General features: G+C 46.0%; 2 protein-coding genes across 4 annotated transcripts in view; one reads left to right on the top strand and one right to left on the bottom strand.

Moving 5' to 3' along the window:
* Nucleotides 1-15,196, top strand: part of CFAP61 (cilia and flagella associated protein 61) — a 1,856,219-nt gene that overhangs the window by 1,668,389 nt on the left and 172,634 nt on the right. The gene's annotated exons all lie outside the window — the stretch shown is intronic.
* On the bottom strand, nucleotides 9,882-14,403 carry LOC147708926 (uncharacterized). Its single transcript, XM_086925412.1, has 2 exons — nucleotides 12,904-14,403; nucleotides 9,882-10,151 (listed from the first exon to the last, which is right to left on the bottom strand). The coding sequence occupies exons 1-2, from the start codon at nucleotides 14,401-14,403 to the stop codon at nucleotides 9,882-9,884; spliced, it is 1,770 nt and encodes a 589-aa protein (XP_086781538.1).

Below are 15,196 nucleotides of genomic sequence, written 5' to 3'. Positions count from 1 at the left end.
TAATGACACTGTACTCAATACAACAAACACTCCAAATACCACTCAGTGCCACATAATTACACACCACAAAATTACACTCTACTGAATACGACATACACTCCCCCATATTACCACTCAGTGCCACATATTTACACGCCACATAATTACACTTTTCTCAATGCAACATAAATACACTCCACATAATACCACTCAGTGCCATATCATTACACACCTCATACTTACACTCTACCCAATGCAACATAAATACACTTTATCTATCTGTCTATCTATCGCCCTCACTCTGTCTATCGCCCTCACTTTATCTATCGCCCTCTCTCTATCTATCGCCCTCACTCTATCTATCGCCCTCTATCTATCTATCGCCCTCACTCTATCTATCGCACTCATTCTATCTATCGCATCACAATAGCATCACTCTGCACCACCACAGCATCACTCGGGGGCACCACACAATTACACTCTACTGAATACAACATACACTCCACACAATACCACTCATTGCCACATAATTACACGCCATATAATTCCATGCTTCTCAATGCAACGTAAATACACTCCAAATAATACCACTCAGTGCCATATAATTACACACCTGGTGAAGTAGTGTGGCTCACTGGTGAAGTAGTGTGGCTCACTGGTTAGAGGCGGCAGACCCGAGAGCAGAGGACGGCCCGGGACCAGGGTTCGATTCCCGGCGCGGCAGGTTTCTGGACCAGGGTCAGCGGACTCGATAATTCTCTCGCCTCGGTGCCCACTCTGATCAGCGATCACACTCGGCAACTCTGGGCATTAGCTTGCCTCATCTTCACTAACGGCCCCACCAGACCGCCGGGGATGCCTGGTCTCACCCTGGAGATACCCATTAAAGGACCATCTCTCAGGGAAGCCAGGAAGGGTTTCGCAGCGGTCGAAGCGCCTTGGGACCCTACGGGTAAGTAGTGCGCTATATAAATGCCAATACATTTACATTTACATTTACATTTACATTTACACCTCATATTTACACTGCTCAATGCAACATAAATACACTTGATCTGTCTATCTATCTATCGCCCTTACTCTCTGTCTATCTTTCGCCATCACTCTATCTATCTATCTATCGCTCTCACTCTATCTATCTTTTGCCCTCACTCACTCTATCTATCGATCTATAGGCCCTCACTCTACCTATCGCCCTCCCTCTATCTAGCGCCCTCCCTCGATCTATCTATCGCCCTCCCTCGATCTATCTATCGCCCTCCCTCGATCTATCTATCGCCCTCCCTCAATCTATCTGTCGCCCTCCCTCGATCTATCGCCCTCCCTCGATCTATCTATCGCCCTCCCTCGATCTATCTATCGCCCTCCCTCTATCTATCGCCCTCCCTCTATCTATCGCCCTCCCTCTATCTATCGCCCTCCCTCTATTTATCGCCCTCCCTCTATCTATCGCCCTCCCTCTATCTATCGCCCATACTCACTCTATCTATCTATCGCCCTCACTCACTCTATCTATCTATCGCCCTCACTCTATCTATCGCCCTCACTCTATCTATCTATAACCCTCACTCTATATATCTATCGCCCTCTCTCTGTCTATCTATCGCACTCACTCTATCTATCGCTTCACCACAGCATCACCCAGCACCACCACAGCATCACTCAGGGGAAATACAACATTACTAGGCGCTACCACAGCATCACTGAACGCGACAGCATCACTCGTCGCCGCCACAACATCACTCAGCACCACGACAGCATCAATCTGTGCAACCAATCAACAACTGGTTCAAATATGTTCTCTCAATGTTTCAAACTTTATTACAAATGTCACAAAAAGATGTTATTTCACTTCTGTGCTTGGATTTTCGTCACAATAAAATACTATTAACAAAATCTTCACAAAAATTATTTACAAAAGTTTAAGCTATTGCCATTATAAATTACAATAACTTTTATTTAAGTATTAATTATTAAAAAATGTAAAAACCATTGTTGTTTGTAATATCAATACATCTAAGTCACGTAAATGCTCTACAAATCCTCATTCCATTCCATTCCATTCCATATTGCATTACAAATGCTATAGGTTTCACATTTGCAAAATTTAAAACTATTGGCATTGTAAATGACAAAGCTATTAATTTCGCTATTTTCAAAACCAACACATAAATAAAAAATGTGTCATTTACAATACCAATAGCTCAAACTTTCCTAATGCGAGACCTATTGCATTGCAAATGCTTGTTTCAGTTGTGTCCTCAGAATTCTCAGCATGTTTTACTTTAATACTGGCTACCTTCTTTCTGGGATATTGTAATTTTTTACTTTGATGAGCAGGTTCCTTGTCTTTGGACTTGACGTGCTCTTCTTTATGTTCTGACCGTCCTCTTTTTTCCGATTTCTGTGAGGAAGTCTGAAAAGATCGAGAGGGACGTGTATCAATATCTTGATATCTGTCAGGTTTTCTCAAATTGTCCCTATTTCTAAGGTTGTATCTTTTTTCAGAGGGCTCCCGTTGTGGAGACTTGCTCCCCCGTTCTGGAGATCTATCTCTTCGTTGGGGAGACCTTCCTGTGGTCTGAAACTGTTTTTCTCTCGGAGTGATTTTTTTTTTACCCTCCCACTTCTTCTTTTAAGAGGTGAGATTATTTTTAATGAAAGTCTTTTCAGGATTTTCAATTAGTTGGGGTTTTAGTGGTTTCCCACCCAAACTAGCTCTACCTAATTCTTCATAGGATTTTTCAGTTATTCTGGCAAGTTCAAAAGGTTGGTCTGCTATATCTGTTTCTTTCAATTTTTGGCGGATCGCCACAGATGCTGCTTCTCCTTTTATGTCGGCTAGTAATATAGCCGAGACCTGCTTAAAGTCTTTCAGTAATTTCTTACGTTTACGTTTATAACTTTTATTCGATTACAGTTTTTTATAATCATAAAAAGTACATAATTTAAAAGAACAAAACAGACATTTCGACATGTACATAGAAAAGAAAAAGGAAAACAAGAATTTTTTAAGAAGTGCTTGAGAGAGAACTTGTTACTTAAGTGCTTCAGTTCAGTTTGTGAGTTTATGTCGGATTAAAATGGAGGCCTTTAAGAGCATTGCCACAGATTTGGCTACATGCGGAGAATTCAGACATTGCAAAAACAAAAATGCTGGGTAGCACTGTCTATGGCCAGCAGATCGAAGGAGTGGAAGTATCCAAGAATTGCGAGGTGTTTTGTAGTATTTGCAGAAAAAAATAATATGGATCGTTGTTTGTTGAGATATACCATCACATGGACAGTTCGTGAGCGAACGGGACCAGTTGTGAGTTTCAGGAAAGGAAACCAGACGAAAAAAGGTATTGAAGCGGAATCTTGTTAATAAGAATTTTTCCTGGTTTGACAGAAAAAACGAAAGATAGGGTTGCATTCCTTTAAGGGGTTGTATTGCGCAGATCTGGGTATTAGGTAATTTCATACCTAGAGTTAAAGCAGGTTCTGGACCGTATTAATTTTTAATCTGTCTTAGTACGCCTGGTATAACCGCCATAGACGGAACACCATGTGTTTTTGTGTAGATAAAAGCAAAGACTGTGCCCCAAGTGTCACAGTCCTCCACATGTGGTGCGATCCCCATTGGGAGACAGATAGTCAGAATTCTGTGTATGTAGTGAGGGGTAGTATCAGGAAATACTGCCTCTATTTGAGTAATTTTTTGAGCTAACCAGAATGGAATATGATTCCTTTTTGTGGGTATTTTACCAATACATGATTGTATATTCTGTGGTGTAATTTTATTTGTGTTCCCCTGTTGAGGGGTGTTTTGTGGAATTCTAATTGCAGGTTGGACTGTTGAAGTCTGCATAACATATTGGACCAATTGTCTATGTATTTTAATTAGTTGTTTTAGTTGAACTAAAAGTTTCCGGTCTGACATTTTTTCAATGTCCGGATGTAGTGTGTAGCTGGCTAGAACCGGCCATGTGGCTCCTGGTCTACCTAGTGGACCGAGCCTGGTAATGTGATTTTGATGTTTTAGGGCGCCATTAAACCAGAGCAGGTGCTCTTGGTATGTTAGTGGAATTTCAACGTCCTCGAAAGGGGCGTATTCATCTGGAGATTCCTCTATTTTGTAGTAGTGGAACTCGCGTGTCACAGCATGTGCTGCTGGAAAATGTATCCAGGAATAGAATTCCTCTGTCTGCCGATATTCATGGGCCTCTACCACAAATATGACTGTACCACCTCTTGATGATACTCCATTTTCTATAAGTTTTATAGTTATAGTTTTTCTTACATTGACCGGGATGATTATAGCATCCGGGTCATTTTCATTAAACCCTGTAACGTCTGAACCCGGTTGATTCACATCTACTGCAGCTCCACCGGTTTCGTCGTTGTCGCCGTTAGGTGACATTGTTTAATGAAAGTTTGCAGAGCAAGTTTCAAGGAAACAAAGATTAGGTGCGCAATATTTTGGAACACTGTATCCTTCAACGTTGACTAAACCAAAAACTAATACATGGGAATCTCTTCCTACTAAGTTCTGGCGGATATTAACCTTTTACCCTCTCCAGACATCTATTGGAGTTTTTACGGGAAAAAGGGGTCTGTGTGAAAAGCACGACTGAGTTACTCTAGTATCTTGCGTTAGATTATCGCCTTACCAAACGTTGGGCGCCATGTAGTGTAGTTCCTATATTCCCAATAGGCTCTGCGCATTGGAATAACATAAACAATAGTTTAGAGGTAGGACTGAGGTCGACTAGGTCGTCAACTAGGTCTCTACTGAATATGTTAGACTTAATTATGAATGCCAGCTAGCTCAGAGGTCACTAGAAACTTTCTCGAGTGAACAGGAATGAGTTAACTTTCCTGAATAGACAAGAAGGGATTAGCTTCTGACAACCGCATAAATATGACAGCTTTGCTCCCTCCAGAATAAGGAGTATATCTCCAAAGTCGTGTGAAAACAATAGATAGCTATTTCACTCAGTCAATCGTGCATGCTTAGTTTCACCAGAGTGCATAGAAATAGGGAGACGGGCGTTTTCAATAAAAGTTGTTATTTATTGAGCAGTCTTCTTTCTCATGCAAGAGAAGTGAATTGCCACAATTGCAATACTTGTCATAAAGTAAAGTGCGTACAGTAAAAGGAGTATTATGAAATAATACTGTAAAAGCATTTATATGGTTTCTGAGCCATATGATACTTAAAACGGATAAAATATATACAATACATATAACGATAAAAGTTGACTAAACGTACTCAACTGGTGCTTCTAAAATACGCCTACCCCGGTGTACCTAACCTAAGCCTAGTACGTGGGAAGGAGTAAGTGAGCTGCAGTTTAAGTTAAGTTATTTTTGGCAAGAATCTGAATCAAGAATTCTCTAAGGATCTAATCAGCTCCGTACCTTGGGTTTAGAATGAAGGAGGTCTTGTATCTCTTTCTCAGGATTCGATCTCCCAGCAATCCGCAAGGGTGACTGGAAACACTGGAGCTGGATTTCTCGGCAGGAGAAAAGACAGCGTCTCTCTCAGTGCGTCAAATGGGAGGGTCGGCTTCCTTCGGCACTCGCATCAGCTGGGCTTTGGGTAAGTAGATAGCCGCTCTGCTCCAAACCACCGTGTGTTTGCTTAAGGCAAATGCTGGTATATTTATACCTGGAAGGTGCCGAGTTTGACGTAAGGTTGGACATAAGACGTCACTAAGAACTGTCACTAAGAACTGGCAGTTTTTTCAGGACTCTCAGGAGTTCTAGGACAAATCAAAACAGAAGCAGGAGGAATTCCCGGGCTGCTGGAGGCTTGGTTTGTTTAAAGAACGCGCTGTACTTTCTAGGAGTCTAGTGAAGTAGCCTTGCCGTATTTGGACTGCATTGGCTATGACTAAATATGGATATGATTCTTATGCCTTTGTAAGGATATGATTTGTTATAACCACATAAGGGCATGAATCAGGAATATTTAATTAGGGTCCTAGATACGTTCAGAACATTGGTCTCGAGAAGGTCACCCTGCAAGGGATGTCAGACCACTGAGAGCTGGAGTGTCTGCATGCGGGAACCTCAATGTCTTGCGTCAGTGTGTCCGCATGGAAGTCCTTTTTCTCCTCTTACTGCCTCAGCAAAGATATGGTGTTTATATACCCAAAGTGGTACCCTCAGGAGATCTACCTTGCTGTGTCATGTCGGACTTAGGATGACGGAAGGAATGATCCTTTTACATAGTTATTATGCAGGAGATGGTAGTCCTACTGAGCTTCCAAGAATTCTCATGCATAATAACTAGTTTTCTCGGAAAACCCCACGTCCTGTAAGCAGTACCGTAACTGGGTAAAAGGTCAGTACAAAGAACCGTTATGTAGTGAAATGGCAGGGGAAATATAGGTGAAAGGTTAGATTGCTACCTGAGCCTATTTTGGGGTGCCTATATGAAACATAACACCCACTCCTTATCCGACTGGACGAAATACTAACCTTTTATTGTACTTCTAAGCATTTGTACTCAAACAACTAATTAACAAACAATAGTACGTTAAAAATATTTTTTAAAAATGCTAAAATCTTATTTTAAGCCGTAGAAGTCTTACTAAAATATGTTTGTATATATATTTCGAACAACTATGAGTGTCTGCAGTTCAGCAATCAGTGTCTATTGTTGAAAAGTCCAAATTTTTCCCAGCACACGATGAGCCAAATGTTTGTGTCCTGGCTGCAAGACGCACCATTACTGTTGCTTGCTATAGCAGACAACGGTCCCTGCAACACCTCACAGATCAGGTCAATCAAGCGCTGAGGATCTTCTATATTATCCACAGCTGATGCTGGGCAAGCCTGTGTGACGGCCAAGGCCTGAGTGTTTGTAGAGGAGCCGGTAGCCGTTCCAACAGGAGCTGAAGCATCCGTTGGTGGCTCTAAAAATGCAGACATCAACATGGGAATACGCTGAGGACACAGCAGTACATGGGCTGTTATCGGGTCCAGTAATGCATCCATGTGCGGTGGCTCAACCGATGATTATGTTAGGCAGAAATCCAACATGCATTCCGCAGAACAGGCATCGGAAGACAGGCAGAACACAGTCGATCCAGACTGGTCTAAATAACAGGAACTAAGACTCGCTCAGTTCTTGAAGGCGAGGTGTTCCAGATGGAGTACCATGCGATCATGGTATCGGGGCTCCATGAGCGTTTTTTCCATCTCCTTGGTGACTGGGACGTCCATTGCGTAGCAGAAAAATTACACAGTCAGGATTCTTGCTATTAGTAACAGGATCAGGGGAAGTCCTCCAAAAATGCTTCAGAATACGGAGTGTATGATGTTTGGAATCACTCCCAAGACTGTCTGAATGGTGCTTAACAGTCCAGAACCTATGGTCTTACATAGGTGTACTATACCTGTTGTATCAGACATATACTTTGTACCATTTCTGTGAAATGGAAAGGGCAGTTTGTTTGTACAAGTGCCTGCATCTCAGCTAAGGACCTTGAGACCTGAAGATCAAAAGTCTCTCGGGCGGAGGTTAAGGGCACTGTTTTCTGTAAAAGCAAAGCTTTCATTCGGCTCAGAGTATCAAACCGTATAAAGGAAATATTCAACAAAGGCCATAACGTCGCCTCCCTGACTGTGTGGGTCGGTGGAAACAATATTTGCATACAACACGTAACCCTGGAGTCTACAGTGACAAGATATGCAATGCCCAAAAGCATCCCACAACAACCTTGATCATTCAGCATCAAGTAACTCCCTTTCGAAAGCAATTTGAACTCTGGATTAATAACGACAGCTGGGGACCCTTTCAGATGACAGGATAAGTTTGCAACTGAACCGTTATAGGCCCTGTGAAGCATGATATCCTGGCATATGAGAGATCCACTTAAAGAGTTCTTGCAGTTTGTACCGCTTAGAAACACTTTCATGTCCCCACTCCTACATCAAAATCTTTATGGCAATTCCCAAGATTCCTTGATGAATTCCCTACCCATCGCTTCATATCTGCCTGCCGGTTGTTCTAGGCAATACTGAAACTGGAAGGTTGGGACCGGTAAAGTTATATGACCAAGAATTAATCATTCTGTGCATGTTGACTCTGTCACAATAAAACTTAACTGGTCCAGTTTTTCAATACGCAGCATCATATATTTTGCTCCCCTTTGTGCCATAGTTACCTGTTTCTTAGTTAGATTGTATGCAGAGAACAAGGACATACTTTTAATAAATCATCAAGGCACATGTAACATCAAGGCACATAACCGGAAAACAATAATTGTGGTGTCCAGCTTAACAACATAATAGAACGTTGCTGAGACTGTCCGTGCTGTAGTATGGACAAATCCTGTTCTAGTATATCTATAGCAGAAGATACAATGTTGCCCAGTGAATAAATCTAGGATGTTAATGTAGTTATACCATTATCAATTACAGCTTACACTTTTTCTAGGTTAATTCTATCAATTTCACAAAGTCTCTCTCCGCAGCTTCTTGTTGAGATGTTCCATATTTCATTATAAACAGTGTATAAGAAATGTTTATGACGTGGCTTTCGGGGACTCAATAAAAAGTCCCTTAGATCCATGTCTTCTGACAGTGAGGATAAGTGTTGTTTCATCTGTGATACTGTCAAGGTTTTTAGCCAATCGAGGCATAACTTCCCAATACTGTATGATGTCACCACCCCTGGATGTTCTCTTTGTACAAAGCGTTGGTCCAGCTTATGGATACTAAACCCTTTGGTGGTACCCCTGAATCTCTTTTGACACCTATTTGTGTCTGTGGGCCAAACTAACCATCCCTTCCAATTGGGGTCTGATGAATTATAATGTATGATGTCATCTATTGTGTCCCCTCCACGTGATGTAAAGTTTTGCCACCCATCAAAGTGTGATGGTGAGGAAATCCGTGGTGTTTTCAAGTCTTTGTTCTTAGCTATTCCAAGACAGGAAGTCTATTGCACAGTGTCATACAGAAATATAACCTGCTGTGGAATGAGGCACGCTCCAAATAGTGCTTCTGTTCCCTGAACCTGCCATTCCTTCGAACCCCAGACTGATTTTATGTCTTTAGTGTCCTTCCATCAGTCGAAGCTCTGTTCAGACAGTTGGGAAATAAAGGATGCAGAGTAAATCTGTTTGATGTTAGTTAGCATATTTTTCTGTGCAGTTGCAGGTGAATCCTTATACTAATATGAGGTCGGGTAAGAAGTGTTAAACCCTGAAAAATAAGAACATTTTTGTGCAAACGTTCTCAGACTACTTTTTGGCGGTGTTCGACAATGTTCCCATTGGTGGTATGTAAAAACATGACGTGGAATACTGGATTTGTGTAAAATGTGAGGACTATAATGTTGGTGTGTGCGTGGGGGTGTGGCTGACCGGAATACCAAGCGCGGAGGCCGTATATAGTGGGCAATGTTTGGTTTATTTTCGTACGTTTGCTCAAAACAGGGTGATTAGCAAGAGTCAATGTTCCAGAAATGAAAGGCACAGCTCCTCGGGTGGAAGAAGGGTCCAGGTCCGGTAACGTTGTCAGCGGGCTCTCCGGGTCTTCTACTCTTGGGGATGTCCTCGGAGGTACCGGGAGGAAAACAAAGAAAAGAAAGGAGCCGTTAGTCCTGCCGGACTTCTCTCGTCGAATCCCTATTACCAGCACCGGGGACTGTGAGGGGTAAGAAGACGAACGTGAGGAGGGGACGGTAGGGTCAGGGTAGGGGTGGACACAAGCTGGGTATCGAGAAGCAGTAGGGGTGTAGGGTGGTGGGACGTGAGGATTAGAGGGTTTCTTTACAAAGTGGAGGAGTGCTTTACAATATTTATACAGTGCTCCGAGTGACGACGTGAGCCTAAAGGGTAGTTCAATTATACAGAAAGGAGTTATTTACACTGCACCTAATGTGCTATCGGAGGGGTTCCGTATCACTCACCCGCTCCGCCGCAACTCTCCAAGTTGAGTTGCGGCCGCTCCCCAGCAACCTCCGGTGGACTCCACCAATCTTCGGACCAGTCCTCTTCCTCTTCACTCGTCCTCTCCTTCACCGCTCCAGTCGGGGTCTCCTGCCACAAGCTCAATCCGACGCCGGACTGTTTCCTGGGTCCGGTATTTCTAGTGTCCGGATCACGTGAGGGGGAGGTACTTCCGGGGTCAGGAGGTAGTGCTTCCGTGTTTCCGCCGTTCCGGATTGGGTCCTGGAACAGAGGACAGAGGGTTGGACATTTGGTGGGTTGGGCTGCTACTGTGGACGCTCTGGCCGGGTTCCCTGTCGTACGGGAAGGACTGCAATACCGTGGTGTGTGACGGGTATGTGGGACCGCCGTATCACATCCCCTTCCCCTAGCTGTCCTTCTAGTACGGGTTTGGGCCATGGGATAACGGGAGAGGAAATCGGCATTGCCCTGTTCAGTCCCTTTACGGTGCAATGTCCGAAATCTGTATGGTTGCAGAGCTAAGAACCAGCGGAGGACCCGGTCGTTATGTCCTTTATTACGGGCCATCCACTCCAGAGGGGCGTGGTCAGTATAGATGACAAACTCTCTCCCTTCTAGATAATACCTTAAACTTTCCACCGCCCATTTAATGGCCAATGCTTCCTTCTCTACAACAGCATAATTGGTTTCACGGGGATACAGTTTACGGCTCAAGTATAAAATGGGGTTCTCGTTCCCATTTTCGTCTTTCTAGACCCTGGTCTGAGGCGTCTGTCTGTAGGAGGAAGGTCCGTGAATAATCCGGACTGACCAATACCGGTTTGGAGGTTAATGCTGCTTTGAGTCGAGAGAAGGCTAACAGTAGAACAGGGGTGGGATTCTTTAGGAGGGTTTCTGTTTTCGTGGATTTCCTTAAGAGATCTGTGAGGGGAGCTGCAGTCTGGGAAAAATTGGGTATGAACCTGCGATAATACCCTAGTAGGCCTAGGAATGCCCGGAGGTCTTTTCGGGACTGGGGGAATGGAATGGATTGAATGGCCTCAACCTTCTTGGCCTGTGGACGTATCAATCCCTCTCCTAAGAGGTAACCCAAGTACTTCACCGAGGTAGCCGCTAGAGTGGTTTTTGCAGGATTAATGGTGAACCCAAAAGATCCCAGGGACCCAACGACTTTGCTGAGGTGATCGAGGTGTTCTGCCCAACTATTGCTATAGATAACAATATCGTCGAGGTAGGCCCCGGCATACCCTGAGTGTGGTCTTAACACTTGGTTCATCGCCCTTTGGAAGGTGGCGGGTGCCCCGTGTAACCCAAAAGGTAATACTGTGAATTGAAATAAGCCGTCTGGGGTAGAAAAGGCAGTTTTCTTTCGGTCCTGTGCTCTTAGTGGGATCTGCCAGTAGCCTTTGCAGAGATCTAACGTGGATATGTATCAGGCCTTCCCTATGCTCTCGACCATCTCATCAACCCGCGGAAGGGGATAAGTGTCGAAGTTGGATATTTTATTTACCTCCCTGAAATCTATGCAAAACCTGACGGACCCGTCAGGTTTAGGCACTAGAACTATGGGGGAATTCCATTCACTGATGGAAGGCTCAATGATCCCCATACCCAACATTAGTTCGGTTTCTTGTCGGATCACATTCCTACGGGCTTCAGGGACCCGGTAGGGTCGAAGCCGTACAATCTTTCCGGGCTCGGTGTGTATGCTGTGTTCTGTGATGGTCGTGTGACCTGGTGAGGAGGAAAACACTCTCTGTAGGGGTTGTAGGGCCTCTCGGAGACTCAGTCTCTGCTCTCCGGTCATCTCGGGGTCAAAGCATGATTCAAATAAGAGAGGGCCTGGCATATCGTTGGTAGACAGGACGGGTCGGGGTCCCTCCCATTTTTTAAGGAGGTTGATATGGTACACCTGTGTGGTGCCTCGAACAGGATCGAGTTCTACTTCGTAGGTGACCGGAGTCACTTGGCGAAGAATCGCATAGGGTCCTTGCCACTGCCCTAACAGTTTGTGGTCTGATGATGGTCTCATCAGAAGAACTAGATCCCCATTGTTAAAGGAGCGAGGTTTGGTACCCTTATCATATTGCCGTTTCTGGCTGGCTTGTGCGTTCTCCATATTCTGGCGGACAATGTCACGCAGCTGTGCGAGATGTGTTTTTAGATTTTCGACATATTCTGGCAGAGGTCGGGTTCTGTCAGGTTCGGCCTCCCATGCTTCTTGGGCCATGTCAAGAAGGGTGCGGGGTGGTCGACCGTACAGCAACTCATACGGAGAATATCCTGTGCTACTCTGAGTTTTACACCGAATGGCAAACAAGGCCAACGGCAACATCTCCTCCCACCTCTTTGCCTCTAAGGCCAACATTTTCTTCAGTGTTAACTTCAGGGTGGCATTGTATCGCTCTACCAACCCGTCTGTCTGGGGGTGGTAGGCGGAAGTGCGGATCTGTTTTATGCCGAGGTTCGAACATACTTGTTTCATTAGGGATGATACGAATGGAGTGCCTTGATCCGTAAGGATCTCCCTGGGAAACCCTACTCGTGAGAATATGGAGATGAGGGCTTTAGCTATGGTCTGTGTTGTAGGTTGGCGTAAGGGCACTGCCTCAGGGAAGCGGGTGGCGTAGTCCACCAGAACTAGGGCATATCGACAGCCACTGCGGGAGTGAAGTAAGGGGCCTATGATGTCCATTCCGACCCGGGTGAAGGGGATATCAATGAGGGGTAGAGGGAGTAAGGGAGCCCTGGGAGGATGATATCTACTGTTCCTCTGACATACTGGGCACTCTCTACAATATTGTCTGACCTCCTGATGTACTCCTGGCCAATAAAACTTCTCGAGGATGGATAGACTGGTTTTTTCGTCGCTGAAGTGACCCCCTAGGAGATGGCTGTGGGCAAGGAAGAGCACCTTCTCTCTAAAGGGTCCGGGGATCAATAGCTGTGGTGGTTGGTTTGGGTTCCCTTTTCTATATAGTAGTCCGTTCTTTTTAAAGAAATAGGGACATACGTGAAGGGGGTCTTCCTGTTCTAAGGCCTTTCCCCAGGCCTCTTGTAGGACAGGATCTTCTTGTTGCGATGCCCGGAATTCTCTATCTGTTTGCCAGGGGTGGACATCGGGAACCACTGGGTAGGCGGTGGTGTGGTTTCGCTTCTCTTTCCTCTTCTGATTACGGGATTTCCGGGCTTTGGTCGGATCTTCAGCCAGCGGCTGTTCCCCGGAAAAGGGTGCTTCTCCCCACCATTGGTTCAGGGAGTCGGTAGTGTCCTGCACTAATTTAGGGAGACCAGCATAATCACTCCCTAGGATCACTTGCTCAGGAAGGTTCGGTATCAGACCTACAGTGAGTTCAGTTCCGGGATCAGCTGGGTGCCGTACTCGCACCTGGGTGGTAGGGTACCTTTTAGTGTCTCCGTGTACGCATTGGATGGCGACGGTTCCTGTGGGTGGTCTTGGTGGGGTCGGTAGGTCCTGGGGCCGTAGAACGCTCTGGCGACAGCCCGTGTCAGCCAAAGCTAGGAGTGGATGTCCGTCTACATACACGGGACAACGGAACGGTGGGGGTTTCTTTCCGGGTGTTGCACACACATAGTTCTGTATCAGGCCTATCTCCATGGGTTCGTCTTTCTGTGGACATACACGTGCTATATGTCCATAGCCGCCGCAGTTGTAACACTGTGGACCCGGATTGGGTGGTCTGTATATGAGCGGTGGTGGTAGCAGGGAAGGCGGCTCCGTTTTCCTTGGAGGGGGGGGTCGCTGGGGTCTGACTGTATTTATATGCGCTCGATGGGGATGGTCATCTCTGCCCCTGGATGTTTCTTGGGCTCGACTGTATGCACTCGCGATCTCCACCGCGCTGTCGAGGGTGAGTCGTGCATGTTGTCGTACCCATTTTTGAGTGGCCGGATGTAGGGATGCCAGGAATTGCTCCAGATATACTTTTGCTAGGATATCGTCTTTTGTGGAGGTGTCAGGCCGTAACCAGCGATTGGCGAGATCTTTAATCCGGAAGGACAGAGCCCTGGGGGTTTCTTGGGGCCCTTCCTTGGCTTGGCGTAACTTCACTCTATAGGTCTCGTCATCTATGCCTAGCCGTTCGAGGATACACTTCTTGATATCATCATAGGGTGTGTTGCCTTGTATATTGGCTTGTTGGTACGCCGCTTGGAGGTCTCCGGTCAGTAGCGGCCCCAAATATTGCCCCCATCGATCTGCTGGCCAGGAGGCGGCCTGCGCCAGTCTTTCAAAGTTCGTAAAAAAGTAGTCCGGATCGTCGCCAGGAACATACTTTTGTAAGACTACTGAGGGGAGGGAGGTTATGGGTCGTTGTTGTTGTTGGCCGAGGACGTCCGTTAATTTACCCATGGCTTGGTCGTGGGCATCCCCTTGGCCCTTGAGGACGTCATGCAGTTGCCCCCGGTCTTCCTCAGCGGTTTTCAAAAACTTCTCCATTAGCTTTCCCAACATCTCTTGGGACTCGGCCATTTTCTGTACGACGGCCTCCATGCCTCCGGATCCCACTTCTGACACCAACTGTGTGCGTGGGGGTGTGGCGGACCGGAATACCAAGCGCGGAGGCCGTATATAGTGGGCAATGTTTGGTTTATTTCCGTACGTTTGCTCAAAACAGGGTGATTAGCAAGAGTCAATGTTCCAGAAATGAAAGGCACAGCTCCTCGGGTGGAAGAAGGGTCCAGGTCTGGTAACGTTGTCAGCGGGCTCTCCGGGTCTTCTACTCTTGGGGATGTCCTCGGAGGTACCGGGAGGAAAACAAAGAAAAGAAAGGAGCCGTTAGTCCTGCCGGACTTCTCTCGTCGAATCCCTATTACCAGCACCGGGGACTGTGAGGGGTAAGAAGACGAACGTGAGGAGGGGACGGTAGGGTCAGGGTAGGAGTGGACACAAGCTGGGTATCGAGAAGCAGTAGGGGTGTGGGGTGGTGGGACGTGAGGATTAGAGGGTTTCTTTACAAAGTGGAGGAGTGCTTTACAATATTTATACAGTGCTCCGAGTGACGACGTGAGCCTAAAGGGTAGTTCAATTATACAGAAAGGAGTTATTTACACTGCACCTAATGTGCTATCGGAGGGGTTCCGTATCACTCACCCGCTCCGCCGCAACTCTCCAAGTTGAGTTGCGGCCGCTCCCCAGCAACCTCCGGTGGACTCCACCAATCTTCGGACCAGTCCTCTTCCTCTTCACTCGTCCTCTCCTTCACCGCTCCAGTCGGGGTCTCCTGCCACAAGCTCAATCCGACGCCGGACTGTTTCCTGGGTCCGGTATTTCTAGTGTCCGGATC

Source organism: Lissotriton vulgaris, chromosome 6, assembly GCF_964263255.1.
Source record: "Lissotriton vulgaris chromosome 6, aLisVul1.2, whole genome shotgun sequence".
Lineage (NCBI taxonomy): Eukaryota > Metazoa > Chordata > Amphibia > Caudata > Salamandridae > Lissotriton > Lissotriton vulgaris.
Note: the sequence above shows the minus strand (reverse complement) of the source record. Positions and strands in the feature narration are given on the sequence as shown.